The sequence below is a fragment of the Ornithorhynchus anatinus genome, chromosome X1 (assembly GCF_004115215.2).
Source record: "Ornithorhynchus anatinus isolate Pmale09 chromosome X1, mOrnAna1.pri.v4, whole genome shotgun sequence".
NCBI lineage: Eukaryota > Metazoa > Chordata > Mammalia > Monotremata > Ornithorhynchidae > Ornithorhynchus > Ornithorhynchus anatinus.
This window is the reverse complement of record NC_041749.1, coordinates 110678152-110692790: the sequence shown is the minus strand read 5'-3', so window position 1 is coordinate 110692790 and position 14639 is coordinate 110678152. Positions and strand designations below refer to the sequence as shown.

Below are 14639 nucleotides of genomic sequence, written 5' to 3'. Positions count from 1 at the left end.
GGGAGCTGCAGCCCGTGTTTGAGTAAACAGCAGGGCCTTTGTTTTATGCTGGGGTGGTACCAAAAAACTTCCTCATCCCAGGGGATTCGCCGCCCTTTTTAAGACAGCCCCGTCGCAGAGCCTCCTGAACTTTGACTCTCCCTGTTGAGTTACCCGAGCTCGTGAGGGCCCCTGCTGCATTGAATCTGGCCCTGCAGGAGAGGCTCTGGGTTTTATTTAAAGCCTGATAGGTGGGTCTCTGTAAGTCTTAGCATTGTTAAAGCATTTTTCTTCCAGTACGTTCCTGTTTGGTTGATTTTTGATGGTGTTAAAAAAAAAATAAATGGAGGGGGGTGCGGCTTAAAGGTCAGGGGATTGGTTTTTCTGTTTTCAGTTCAGTGTGTAACTGTGATTCTCCAACTGTAATTCTAGATTTTCTGCAGAAATATAAATGACCCACCAGCAGTGCCTAATCATCCCTTCTGTAGTTGTTACAGTCAAATATAAATCACTTGAATTGCATTTATTCTCTAAAAATACCCAGCCTCTACAGATGTGTGTTTTCTATATTTTTACCGCATGCATTTTAAGTCATGTAACCAATCTTTTAAAAAAATGTATATAGTGCTCTTATAGTTTTGTTTAAATAAAAAATAAAGTGCTGGATTCGTTCCAGAAACTGTTGCTCTTGTATAATCATGGGCTTGTGTGGAGGGCGGGGGAGGCCACTGTTCCCCCCCACCCCCACCCCATATCCTGGCTTCAAGACCCTCCCTCTCAGTATGTAGAGTCTGAATTTTTCCTGTGGCCACCCGCTGTGACCCTGCCTCAACTCCAGCCTTCTAGCAGGAACTTGAACGAACTAACCAAACGGTGTGTCTCCCTCTGGATTTTCGGTCCCCCTCCCAGCAAGCAGATCCTTCTTATTTGGTCACTGGACGACATGCCGATTGAAAGAGACGTTTTTGTGATCAATAGTTTCTGCCCAGTTGGTGGTGCCCCCACTGTAATTTTACCCTACCGGTATATCATAACTCCATTTCCTTCTTTGGAATGGGCAGGACTCCCTTTCAAGCTCTGAAACCTTCCAAACCCTACCTGTTGCAGGTGGGCCGCCATTTGGCCTGACATCCGAAGGTAGACTGGGGAAACCTCACCAGCCCGGAGCCATTTCCCCCTTGGAGAAATGTGCAGGTGGTCCCATCAGTCTCCTTCCCCCTGCCTCCAGTGTGAAGTCTTCTTAGTTATCAGCTCTCATCCCAGGGCTCCCTGGTCTCTGTCATCTCAATGTCCAGAGAATCCTTCCTGCCCAAACTGTCCCACCAGGCTGCTCCACTGCTGAGGCTCTCTGTTTGGACCATCCCCTCCCTTCTTCCCCCTTGGCCTCATCTCAGAACGGGACACGTGGCAGTCTTTATCAGGGGCAGCGACTTGAACTTAATTTCTCCTTGGTTGAGTTAATTCCCCCCTCCCGCCTCGCGCCCCCCCCCCCCCCCAACATCTGTGTTCTCTGCCTCTGGCCTTTCATCCTGAAACAACTCCTACTCCATTCCTACGGCTTCCTTCCGGATCTCTTCCGGGATCTTAGGAGTGGGATAGGGCATCTTGTTTCTTTCCACTTGGGCTTGGGGATGTCCCACAACGCTGAGGCACCCTCTGCTTTAGCACTGGAGTGGAGGGGAGAAAAATCATTTTTTCCAGGTGGGCGGCGGCAGCAGCGCAGGCTGTGCTATCAATCAGTGGTATTTATTGAGCGCTTCCTGTGTACAGTGCACTCTACTGAGCACTTGGGAGAGTACCCTCAATCACTGGTATCTATTGTGCGTTTACTGGGGGCAGAGCACCAGTGCAAAGCGCTTGGGAGAATACAACAGAATTGGCAGGCACTTTCCCTGCCCACCAGGAGCCTCCGGTCTAGAGGACTAAAGTGCTCTAGTTGCAGACTTGTCTTCAGTTCTTCCTTCTTCTTGGTCTCAACTCAAAGGCAAGTTACTAGTGGGGTCCAGGGGTGGAGAGCCTCCGAGTTTGAGGCAGGGAAAAAGTGGCCTTTGGTATTCTTCTCAAAATAAATATTGGCCTGTGTTTGGTCACCAATCCCAATGTTGAATTAGAAAAGCAGCGTGGCCTAGGGTAAAGGGTACGGGCCTGGGAGTCAGGGGACCTGGGCTCTAATCCCAACTCTATCCCAAGCCTCTTGCATGACCTTGGGCAAGTTCCTTCTTTGTGCCTCGGTTACCTCATCTGTAAAACGGGGATTCAATCCTACTCCTTCCTGCTTAGACTGTGAGCTCCATGTCAGACAGGGACTGAGTCCAACCTGATGAACTTGCATCTACCCCAGCGGTTAGACCGGTACTTGACACATAATAAGAGCTTAATAAGTACTATGATTATTATTATTAGTGAATAGAAGTGTCCAGTGTCGCGTGCGACAAGGCCTCTGAGGGGCTGAAATCTGCATGTATTTTGAAAGAAGCATCTGGCTGCCCGCGTGCCATCGTTCTCTGGCCACGTTTCCTGGGCATTCGGGAATTTGCCATTGCCCCGCTCCCAGAGACCCAGGGTTTTCTGTTCGCTGGCGAAGGTGCCGAACAGAAGGATTGCGCGGGTAGAGCCAGTTGTGCAACGTGGTAGTTCAGACTGCCATTACAGGCCCTTTTTTCTTCCGGTTCATTTCCTCTTAGGGGAGGGGGTGGCGGGGCGGGCCGGGTGGGGGTGCGGGGGTGCGTGTGTATGTGAGTGTTTGTGTGTGTGCGCGCGAGATGGATGTGTTTTTAATAAGAGTCTGAACTGCATAGAACCATGTTTATGTTTCGGGCTCCGGACTCCCAACACCAAACTCTGGCGTTTCCTGATTCCTTGGGTTCTCGGAGCAGCAGTAAGTTGGCGGCTCTGCCTGCGTCTCGTGTTACAGAACCCAACTTGAGCCGAGTGGCCGTTTCGATGAGGAACTTGTTGTTTTTCCCGGTTGCTTGGCCTGTGAATTACGCAGCGTCGGTGCTGCGTCTGCCTAAGCTTTTGCGCCACCTCCTCTCGGTTAGCAGGCCGGCTCCTCACCTGGGTTTCTGAAAGCCCAAGCCACAGCGGTTGTTTCCCGGCCGTGCTCCTTCTGGGACGCAGGCTATTTTAAGAACCCGCCTTTGGTTACCCTTTGCCTTTGGACTAGCGTATTCCCACCACAGCTCCGGAGGGGGGAATGGGCTTGTTCCAAAGAGATTCCCACGGATGGACTCTGTATAAAAAGCAGTAGCTGGAGGATATGTTGGCCTTTATCGTGTGTTAGTGTAGAAGATATGCCTCTCTCCAGAAAGGCAAGTTTTAGAACATCATAGATTCCTCTGACCCTGGTGCCCAATAGGCCAGCTGACAGCACTGCTTTGGGGCCCTTCTCTTCCCACACCGTTTGGGGAGCCGCCATCTTCCTTGGCATCGGGCGGGTTTCTGGCAAAGAAATCTCCAGAGTCCAGTCTTTCTCCTGCCCGTCGAAGCGGAGAATGGAGAGTAGAACCGTTTTCCCATCAATCTCTAATAGAGCGTCCAGCAGTGGCAGGGTGGGAACCTGATTTTTCAGGGATAATCAGAAGGAGAGGTTGGCGAGTCCACCTGACTTCTCTGGTCAGACTGAACCCAGTGTGTGTCGGGCCCAGGGCCCAGAAGGCACTCGGTGATGGTTGCTAGTAGCTTCCCTCCTCCATGGATGGGAAAACAAACTTGTTTTGTTGGTTTCCAAACCAATCTGAATGGGAGTCGTTAAGCCTGGGGAGTTTCTCTCTCTTCTCTCTCTCTCTCTCCCGCCCATCCCCTCCCCAGCCCAGCTCAGTGGGGGCATTCAAACCCAGCAGAGTCTGGCTCCCTCTGAGTCTGGAGGGACTTGGAGAGGGAAGCATTGTGTTTGCTGCTGGAGCACACCATGGTCTCAGAGCCCTCGAAGGCAGCCCTCAGCAGCTGGAGAACGGGGCCCAGGAACAGCTGGATAAGGGGCGGAGTAGCAGGACTTGGAGGGCTCTGGGCTGGGTTTTCCAAGGTAGGCAGAACTGAAGAAGGCCGGGCAGAAAGTTTTCCTGTTTGAAAGCCAGGGGAGCCTGTGGACAGGTCAGGTCTAGAGTTCTGGCTCTTCCTGAAATCTGAGGTGTTTGGATCTGATTTGCTCACCAAAAATACCTTGGATAGCTAGGTGAAGGGAAGGATGTACATGGGAAGATGGGCTCTTCAAGGGAACAGGCAGTAGGGACATATACCTATCACGGGTGGGCAACGAACAGGGAACCGGTTGCCATCTTCCTCTTTTGGGGGGCAGCCTTCCCAAGGAGTAGCCCTACTTGAGTCTGAACCGGCCCTAATTTGTGGCTTATCCTTTGCCAGCCCAATGCTGTATGACCTTGGGCAAGCCACTTAACTTCTTTGTGCCTCAGTTTCCTCATTGGTAAAATGGGGATTAAGACTTTGAGCCCCACATGGGACAACCTGATTACCTTGTATGTACCCCAGCGCTTAGAACAGTGCTTGGCACATAGTAAGCACTTAGCAAATACCATAATTATTATTTTTGTTGTTACTCTTTTGATTGTCGGGCGGATCTTTGCCACCCCAAATTGTTGCCGGCTCACAACAGGGCCTGTCTTTTGGGGGACTGGAGCCGTTGCCAGCTCCCACAAGCCTGCTTCTTTGCCCAGGTGAGCCGTCCCACAAGCTTCCAGGGCATCTTGGTAGCAGGAAGTGGCAGATACCTATCAGAGGGACTTCCTTTCCCAGGTTAAATACGGAAAGGTAAAACTCGCTCCAGAGTAACTGGGCAGTCAGGAGAGGCTGGGGGAGGGGAGCGCATTGGGAAAATGACCTAGGGCTCTGGCGGAGGCAGGAGAGTTCCAGCTGCCGAGGAAATGACTGAGCTCACGTGAGGGAGTGTCCATCCTGACGTTGCCGCTGCCTCGCCAGGTCAGTGGCCGGGCGTCTAGTTCTCCCGAGGCCAAAGAGAGAGTTGGCTAGTGGCTGGCAAGTGAATTGTAAGCGGGCCGCGCGGTAGGAACCGACTAATGGTGTGTCTTAAAATGATCCAGACTTCCAACCGCTATTGCTCTGCGAGCTTAAAGAGCCCCCCCCCCCCCCCCAAGAACCTCACCCTCTTTTCTTCTTCTCCACAGAAATGGCACCAAAATCTAAGAAGAAGGGGCATCCTGGGCGGGAGCAGAAGAAGGTGAGCCCCACCAGTGCTCCTGCTAAGCAAATGAGACAGGGGTCAGGGGACTTGGGGGGCGGGGAGCACGGGGGGAGCCCAAGCCCAGTGACTTCCCTTACCTCTTGCCTCCGCTCTCTCCTCAGCATCACCACCACCATCAGCCAGTGCAGCCGGTGCAGCCGCCTCCACCCCTGCAGCAGCTGCCGCAGCAGCCGCCACCCCCACCTTCGATGTCTCAGCAGGCGCCGCCACCCCCCAAGTCCTCTCCTCCCCCCTTCATTGCAGCCCAGGTGGCTGGCCTAGAGCACGCGCTCCCAGGGAATGTATTTGATTCCATCCCTCACTTCCCCCAGCCCATCCTGCATATCCCCCAGCCTGAGCTGCCTCCTCACCTCCCCCAGCCTCCTGAGCACAGCACTCCACCTCATCTAAACCAGCATGCGGTGGTATCTCCTCCAGGTGAGCAGCAGAAAGGGCAGGTGGGCGAGGGAGGGAGGGATGCTTCTTCCTCGCCCCAGCCGGACAGCCTGGGGAGGTGCCATCTTTTTTGGCGAGGGATTCTGCGGGCCCCAGTTTCCTGCTCTGCAGCCTTTTTTCACCCCACCCTCAGCCCCATGGGACTTACGTCCATATCCGTAATTGAGTTTCACGTCTGTCTCCCCACACCCGTAGACCATAAACTCCTTGCGGGCGGGGAACGTGTCTGCCAACTCCATCGTATCACCCTCTCCCGAGCGCTTGGGTATGGTGCTCGGAGGGTGGCCAGAGAAAGTTGGGGAGGATTCCTGGAATGCCTCCCTCCCCCCTCCAGCCCAGTCCGTCATTCGGTGGTATTTATCGAGCGCCTAAGCGGGATGTTTGCTCCTCTCTTTCAGCTTTGCACAACGCTCTGCCCCAGCAGCCATCGAGACCCAGCAACCGAGCCGCCGCCCTGCCTCCCAAACCGACCCGCCCCCCAGCCGTGTCGCCCGCACTCTCCCAGCAGCCCCTTCTCCCTCAGCCACCCCTGCCCCAGCCGCCCCAGGTCCTGCTGGAGGATGAAGAGTCCCCCGCCCCACCCCTAACCTCAATCCAGATGCAGCTGTATCTGCAGCAGTTGCAGAAGGTGCAGCCGTCCACACCTCTCCTCCCTTCCGTGAAGGTGCAGTCCCAGCCCCCGCCGCCTCTCCCCCCGCCCTCTCATCCCTCAGTGCCGCAGCTGCAGCAGCACCAGCCCCCACCGCGGCCCGTCCACATGCCGTTCCCCCCGCATATTCAGCAGCAGCAGCCGCCGCCGCCTCCCCCCCAGCAGCCTTCTCACCCACCCCAGGGGCAGCAACCACCCCCACCACAGCCAGCCAAACCTCAGCAAGTCATTCAGCACCACCCCTCGCCCCGACACCACAAATCTGACCCCTACTCGACGGGTGAGTAGCCGCGGCCTTCAGCTGGAGGAAAGAGGCCCCCGGATGAGAGGGGAAGTGGCTCCGGCCTATGGGCTGGGATTGTTCGTATCGGGCTGAGGAGAGAGTGTGGTGTTTCTTGATCTTCCTTGTGGAGAATTGAGCCTTCTTGGAGGGTCATTCTGGGGTTTCGTCTTGTCTGCTTGTCTTGTGCTCTTGAATCCGAGCCTTTTCTCGGGGTTTTTCTGGATTCCACATCCTTCCACTCTGTCAGGCCATCTGATCCAGGCAGTCACTTGCCTACAGGCAACCCCCCACTTTGATCCCTGCTGGCCTCTAGCCGTGTGGCTTTCTAGTTGCAAACAGACTAAACCCCAGACTTTATGCCTGCCTCAGTGCATTCCAGCCATCTCTGGAGTCCAGAGACTCTGAGAAGCGAATTTCTCTTGGCCCCATGATGTCGGAATCCTAGTCCCGTTGTGATGCGCGGGCTCTTTTCTCCACATTCTGGTTGGAATGCGGTCAGGGATTCCGGAAGTATTCTTTCGACAACGGGGGCCTATCTGGGTGTGGCACCCCGTGGTATCGGAAGAAACGGACTTCATGTAGACGTGAGGTTTCCTAATGCAGGGTTTTGCAGGACCGAGCCACTCCCTCCAACCTCCTGCCCCCCACCCACAGGGGACGAGAACTGGGATTTGGGGGGGGGGGGGTGCGGGGGGGAACGGTGTTTGGGGCTTTGGAACGAGAGGCAAGGCTCTCATCTGACACTCCAGTGGGGCAGATGCCCTAAGCTCAGCCTTCTCTGGTGCCAAAGCAAATGGAAAACTGCCCAGGGTGAAGGAAGTAGTCCGGAGTCACCAGGCTATTTCAAGATTAGGACAGCAGAGAGAGTGGCCTTGGTAGGACGTGAGCTATCCAGGCATGGACCTGAGCGTGGCCAAATGAACAAAATGGACATCCTGCTGGACAGCTCAGAGAGAGTAGTACCGGGGCCGTCATCTTGCCAGCAGAGCTAGTCATGGGTCTCCAAGTCGTAGAGAGAGGAATCAGTGACCATCCGATCCTCTGACCTTTCAAAAATGAAGAAACTCATCGCAACTGTCCCAACCTGTGATTGGCCACTCCTACCTGGGGGTTTCAGTTCAGTGGTCCCTTCCTCTCTTCCTCCTACCCGAGCCGCGCCTCCCCACCCCTGGTCCCCCAGCACAAAGACATCGCCAGTCCTCATGGAACTGGAAAACTCAGCAATTGCAGAGGTTTGGCGACCGCACCAGCATCATCCACCCAATTACCGGCATTAATCTTTTGCCCTCTGAGCAAGGGATAAATTGGTGGCCTGAGATCGAACAGAAACTCACAAATGGCCTCGTGATTCGTCAAAAGAAATGGGAGGGCATTTGGGCTAACGTGCTTAATGACGCTGAGTCCTAGGCCGGAACGGCAAGACATCGACCTTTCTGGCACAGGGACAGATGTAAGATTGCAAGATCGCAGTCTAAATTTCTGGATCATTCATTGCGGGACTGCTGGAAGCCCCACACCTGCGAGACACTTGACAGCGTTATTTTGGCAGCTGCCTTGAATCAGGCCAACCCTGGCTGGGAGTCAGGATGAGAACAGCCTCCTGAGCCGAGCGGCCCTGAGCCCTGAAACCCGACACCTCCAGGACTCGTTCGGCGAGATCAACTCTGAGATGGGGATGGCTGCTTGTGGCAGAACGTGTCATGCATTGCCGACAGGTTGTGGTGCTTCTATATCCAAGCACCCAAAAGGGCCCTTTTGGAAGCTTGGGACGTGACATGCCAGTCAAGTGGAGGAGCCTTCCGTTGACAGCTGGCAGGGTGCGCAGGCCTCGGGGCCCCAGGGCTCACCCGCCCGGGCCGAGCTGAAGGCCCACCTCGCGCGGCCTCTGGGAAGTATAAAGAAGGTTCCAGCGTTGAGGCCATCGAGACTACCCCAAGAAGATGGGCCCCCCAACCCTATGGGGATTTTCTTCCTGCCCCCATCCACCGGCACAGCAGCAAAGCTCGGGTCTGACTCTGGCCTCGGCCCCAACTCCTAGGGAAGTTAGTGTTGTAGTTGCAGCCGGGCCAGGATTTTCAGGTGAACTGCGTGGGTGGGGGCCGTTCAGACAACAGCAAAGGGTCTCCCTGATATGGGGGCAGGGGCCGTGGCCACGAGGTTGCATGGCTTGCCCTCGATATCTCTCATCCAAGAAAGGCAGGTGAGTAAGCGCCAGGGAGCACGGGAGGGCAGTGGGCACCTGGGGCTCTCCGTCGCCAGCAGAGTTCTGGCCAGAGCTGCCCTGGCCCAGCGACTGCACTTGAAGGAAAGCCTGCACCTGCAGAAGAACAGTATGGCTTTAGCCCCAACGCAGCCCCACGCTAGGTGTGACCTCAGCCGCCTGGCGAGTAAGAAGTCTACAGAGGCCGGGTCTAGTCGACCTCACAGGAGCATTGGTGCCCAAAGACGTTTCAGCGAGTGTGGCTTCCCAGAGGAACGAGCTGGAGTCCCTAGGCGCCTGGGCGCCAGCCGAGACCAAGTGGGCACTCGGCTCTCAAGGCTGAGGCTGCCGACTAGGGTGGTTGGCCTTGCCCGCCCTGGCTCTAGGCCCTGGGCTCTGTGACATCCCAAGGGCTGACCCAGCACCCTTCGCATTTTACCCCCTCCCCCAACCCCAGTTTTCCTTCCTTGAAAATGCTCTTGCTGCCATGGCATCCGGGTCCTGGGCCAGTGGTGCCCAGGGCCCGATCCGGTCCCTGGTGTCACTGTTCCCTGTCGAGAGGCCAGGCTCGAGGTGTCTGAGCCCGGAACTGAGTGGCACCCGGTTGCGGTTGGAGCTTTGCTAACAGGCCTTTGTGTGGCTCCTCATTGACTTGCTGTCTCTCTCCTGTGGCAGGTCACCTGCGGGAAGCCCCGTCCCCTCTCATGATACATTCCCCCCAGATGCCCCAGTTTCAGGGCCTGGTCCAACAGTCACCGCCTCAGCAGAGCGTCCAGACTAAGAAGCAGGTAAAAGGGGAGGGGCGCCACCGGCGTGGGTGCCAGAGGCGAGGGAGCGGGCCGCGGGGGTCTGGGCTCTGACGGCCCTTCCGGCGATGTCGTTGCAGGAGCTCCGGGCGGCCTCAGTGGTGCAGCCCCAGCCCCTGGTGGTACAGGTGAAGGAGGAAAAGATCCACTCACCCATCATTCGCCATGAGCCCTTCAGTCCCTCCCTACGGCAGGAGCCCCCCAAACACCCAGAGGGCATCAAGGCCCCGGCGCACATCCCCCAGCGTGAGTGCCCTTCCCTCCTGCCACCATCCCATGGGCTGACGGCACTCACACCATCTGAGGGTGGGCCTCCTGAGCCTCGCCTTTGCCTTGCAGGGCCCGACATGAAGCCACTGGACAGTGGGAGGCCCGTGATCCGCCCTCCGGAGCAGGGCGGCCCGCCGCCTGGAGGCCAGGACAAAGACAAGCAGAAGCAGGAACCCAAGACCCCTGTCGCTCCCAAAAAGGTACACGGGCAGCCCCCGCTCTCTGCAGGCCCCTGGGGGGACGTTGGTCCCAGGCCCCCGGGGGCCTCCCCGCAGTTACCGGGCATGAGCCGAGAGGAGCCGAGCAGGGCAGGCGGCCCGGGGACCCGACACAGCGCTTTCTCCCTGGCAGGATCTGAAGATCAAGAACATGGGTTCTTGGGCTAGCCTGGTCCAGAAACATCCCACCACCCCCTCTTCCACGGCCAAGTCATCCAGCGACAGCTTTGAGCAGTTCCGCCGGGCCGCGCGGGAGAAGGAAGAGCGCGAGAAGGCGCTCAAGGCTCAGGCGGAGCAAGCGGAGAAGGAGAAGGAGAGACTGCGGAGGGAGCAAGAGAGAATGCGGTAAGAGGGGCAGTGTCCAGCGGGGGCAGAGGGAGACGGGGAGCCCGAATCCTGGGGCATCCCACCGTGACAGGGTCTTTGGCTCTCGGCAGGAGCCGCGATGATGAGGACGCTCTGGAGCAAGCCCGGCGGGTGCACGAGGAGGTGAGGCGGCGCCAAGAGCATCATCATCAGCAGCAGCAGCCGCCGCCACCCCAACAGCAACAGCAGCAGCAAGTGGCTGCAGCAGCCTCTGCTCCCCAAGCACAGAGCTCCCATCCCCAGGCCTCTCAGTCTATGCTGGACCACCAGAGAGAGATGGCCAGGAAACGAGAACAGGAGAGAAGGCGAAGGGAGGCGGTGAGTAGGGTCTGGTGGGGGGTGTTGGAGGTGTGGGGGGGGTGGGGAATGGAAGGGGCAGCGGGGGGCCCTTCCACAAAAACTGGAGCAGTTGAGCTGTTGGTGAGGCCCACTTTCTAATTTTTCCTTTGTGTTTCTCTCTCCTCTCTCTCTCTCTCTCCTCTCTCTCTCTCCCCCCCTCAGATGACAGCTACCATTGACATGAATTTCCAGAGTGATCTGTTGGCAATATTTGAAGAGAATCTTTTCTGATAGCGCCTGGGTTTCTTCTGACTCTATTTTCCGGCAAAACTTTGACTCTTCATAGTGTTATCGGCGGCTGGGAGGGGGCGTTCCTGGGGCACGGCCCTCCTGCATGCTATGCCCAATGCCGATCTTTCAGCTGAGGCTTCGGAAGATCAGCAGAGTCTGCCTTACAGTTGGACTTCCCTCCACACAACCCCCTCCTCTACCTGCCCTCGCGCCCCTCCCCCAGGTCCCATCCTGTGCCCTCCCCATCACACACTGAAGTCAGATCTGAACCCCCAAGGAACCAGCGCCGGACCAGGTCGTGCTTGGGGGCAAGGCCCTTCTGTATGCCAAACATATTCACAGTATATCCAGGACGTCACATTCTTTGAGTTTTCTGACCATGAGAGTTCCAAGTTAGTGACCCATAAGCAGCCCCGTCACTCCTGCGGCAGCCACCTTAGCTCAGGACTAGAAGGCCCTGGGCGTGAGGAGGGGAGCCCTAGAAGTGGGAGTGAGGCCGCCTGGCGCGGGAGGCCAGGGGTAGGAGGGAGGGGGTGTGCTCGGGGCAAACCGGGACCAGTCGCCAGCCATCTCCGGTCTACCGTCACTGACTCCGCCTTGACCAGAACTCCCCCCCGCAAGCCTTGAGCCCAGAGCCGTTCTCTGTGAGTGTGTTCGCTTGTGAAAAAGGGAATAATAGTTCAGTGGAGGTGTGTGTGTCCATGGCGATTTTGGAGTGAGGTGGTTGTCGTAGCACGCGTGTATGTGTGTGGAGGTCTCGCCCTAGCAATGGGATTACCAACCAAAGTCATTTTCTTTCCGCCTCGTTTTTGGTTTTCTCTTTTTTTGTCTTTTTTTTTTTCCTTTCTCTCTTTAAATTTTTTTTCCTCCCCCCTCCCCCCTCCAGACACAATGGCACTGCTTAACTCGAAATGGGTGTTGTCGTCTCTCTTCATTGAGTGGTGGCGTAGGGGAGCAGGGGGAGCCGCCGCCACACTGTGGGTAGTGTGTGACCGTGGCTGTATTGTATAGTGAATATAGTTGGCATATATTTGTTTGAGGTTTGTTGGTGATTTCACCAAACTTGGTGTTTAAAAAAAAGCAAACAAAAAGACAAAACGCAAAAAAAAATCCTGCTTATATTTTACTCAATTTAAAACTTTTATTAGTCTATATTTTTAAGTGTAAAACCGGAAAGCTGCATTTTTTTTTTTTTGTTTTGGGTTTTTTAACGTCAAATCTGTTGTTTTTGTACCTGGGAGGCGCCGTGGCCAGGGTGGGAGCAAGTGTGGGAGCCGACACCACAGCTCACCACTCTCTGCGCTGGCAGCAACCCCACCTCTCAGCCCAGGGCGTTTGTTCTTTCCTTTTTTTTTTTTTTAATTTTATAATTTGAACCCTTCACAAAGGTTATGTGCCATGAGTACCCACTATACAGTACAATACTGGTGCCTCAGTATTGGCCAAACTCTGGAGTAATAACAACTGGTTTGACTTTAATACGGTGAATATGCATTTGGTCTGTACTGATCATGGAATAAACTCATCTCTTTTTTTTAAAGCTGGTGTCTTACTGACATTTCTTTTGAAATCTCCCTGGGACGGGTCCAGTAGAGTCAGCCCGTTTGGCCTTTTTCCCAGCACACAGACTTTTCAGACAGAACTTGCCCTGGAGCTGGAGCCATAGGGCACAACCACCACAGCGATGGTGGCTGACACAGAGGCACCGCAGTCAGCCAGGTCTCCCAGTCCTGCAACCTTCCCCTTCACCCCCACCTCGAGCTGCCTCCCATTCTTCCCATCCTCCCCACAAACGCGCAGGCACGCACGCACACACGCGCACACACACACACACACATATACATACACACAGGTTCGCACTGACTCCCATGTAGTCAACACTGTAAAGATAAGCCAGAGAGGTGGGGACCCTGAGCCTTATCTGGCCACTTTTCCCCAGCTCTCCAGGTTGGAGGAGGAATATGGAACTGGGGCAGGGGATCAGGGCAGGGGGAAAGTCAGCCCCCAGCTGTTCTCTGGGGAAGGGGGCTGCCTGCTGCCTGACGAGGGTGGAGAAAGAGGCCCACGGCACCGAGCTGAGGCCGTCTCCACCTCGGATGCCATCGCTGTCCCCCTCCTCCAGCTGGAGCTGCGGGCAGGGCAAGGCCACAGGGTGCCCCAGGCAGACAGGGCTAAAGGCCAAGTGGGCCAACTAGGGCCAGGTCTGCGCTCCGGCCCCATTTGTGGGGCAGCCCTGGGGAGCTCAAAGCGGGTACACCCTTCCTTGGAGTTAGCGGGGCACTGGAGTGGGGGGTTAGTCACTTCAGAGACAGCAACGGAGAACCCCCGGTCCCTGATGGGGGGAGGGGGCTTAAAGGCAATCCCCATCACCAAAGTCCAGTGTGCAAGGGGGCTCAGCTGCGTCCATCCCCTCAGGAGATGGGTGGCTCTGGTAAGAGAAAAAAGGGACTCAGTTAAGGCTCCTGGGTCCCAAAATTGGCAGCAGAGGCAGCCCTGGTCCCCTAGACTGGGCATTAGGGAGTCGAGTTGTTCTCTCGCTTCCAGCCTGCAGATAGGGAATCCCACCTTCACCCCTGGGTTCTTAGGGCCATGGACTCGATGCCACAGACAGTTGGGCAGTATTCCTCTTCCTCCCTCTCTCCTTGTGAAAGCACTTTGGATGTTTCCTCTTCCTCTCCCTTCCTTCTTCCTTTAATTTTAAGCTCAGGGTTTACCAGGTACTCTTACCAGGTACATCAGCTGTAAGACTGACCCTCTTGCCCCTTCCCAACCCACATCCCAGCCCCAAGAGATTGTATATATATATACGCCATCACATTGAGAAACACAGATACACACATGCAAGCACGTACATACACACACACACACACACACACACACGCCCAGCCAAAGAGGTTGGGATGCCACTCGAAGCGTACCCTAGGATGTAAAAATAGAAATTTTAAAATATATAATTTATATGTATGCAAAGAAAAACTGTATTAAGTCCGTAGAGCTATTTAGTCCCTTTTTGTACACACAACTTTAACCCTTTCTCTTGCATTTGGGATTTGCCAAACATTGGGCATGAAGGCTAATGAAGTAGTGGTTGTAGCCAGGGGTGTGATGATGTGCCGCTCCCCGTTCATGAGTTGCAAACCCACCTGGTAGAGCGTTGCCGGGTTGGGATTTTTTTTTTCCCCCCCTCTGGTTTTTTTTTTTTCCTTTGTTTTAAATCAGCTTCGACTCGACTGTCGGTTCTTTTCCCTTGCAGGTCTGTGTTCAGGTTTTTCCATTTTATTTTTATTTTTTCCACTTTGACCCCTCACAGGCCAGGCGGCACAGTTGTAGGAATGTGTAGCAGGAGAAATAGTTATTGTTCTGCCAAAGGTATTGCTCTCCTTCTGTTGGTTTTTTTCCCATTTGACTCGTTTGTGTGTTTATGATTGGGTTGTAATTCTGATGGATCCACTATTTAATTTGTTCTCTTCCTTCCCTCTGCAAACCACTGCCCCCACCCCCACCCCCGCCTATGATTTTTACCGTTCTGGCGATGCCCCAGTCGGGACCCTTCCTTTCCCCTGCTCTAGAAATCTAGTCAACATGATGTACTCCTGGTTCTTCCCCCCCATCCCCCGCCTTCTCTTAGTCCTGTACAAAAGAATA

At 55.3% G+C, this 14639-nt stretch overlaps 1 protein-coding gene and 1 long non-coding RNA gene across 3 annotated transcripts in view; one reads left to right on the top strand and one right to left on the bottom strand.

The window, feature by feature from the left end:
- The window catches only part of BRD4 (bromodomain containing 4), a 141441-nt gene extending 128907 nt beyond the window's left edge, over positions 1-12534 (top strand). For both annotated transcript variants that reach the window (XM_039910237.1, XM_039910238.1), the window contains 9 exons: positions 5121-5173; positions 5299-5614; positions 6031-6561; positions 9440-9552; positions 9651-9816; positions 9910-10040; positions 10192-10403; positions 10496-10742; positions 10926-12534. In XM_039910237.1, the coding sequence (XP_039766171.1) occupies positions 5121-5173; positions 5299-5614; positions 6031-6561; positions 9440-9552; positions 9651-9816; positions 9910-10040; positions 10192-10403; positions 10496-10742; positions 10926-10994 (1838 nt within the window). In that variant the 3' untranslated portion in view covers positions 10995-12534. The remainder of the gene's footprint in view (positions 1-5120; positions 5174-5298; positions 5615-6030; positions 6562-9439; positions 9553-9650; positions 9817-9909; positions 10041-10191; positions 10404-10495; positions 10743-10925) is intronic.
- LOC114806338 lies at positions 2771-7015 on the bottom strand. The gene is made up of 3 exons (XR_003754366.2): positions 6549-7015; positions 5099-5192; positions 2771-3538 (listed from the first exon to the last, which is right to left on the bottom strand). It is a non-coding gene; the product is annotated as an uncharacterized LOC114806338 (long non-coding RNA).
- Positions 12535-14639: the final 2105 nt, after the last annotated feature.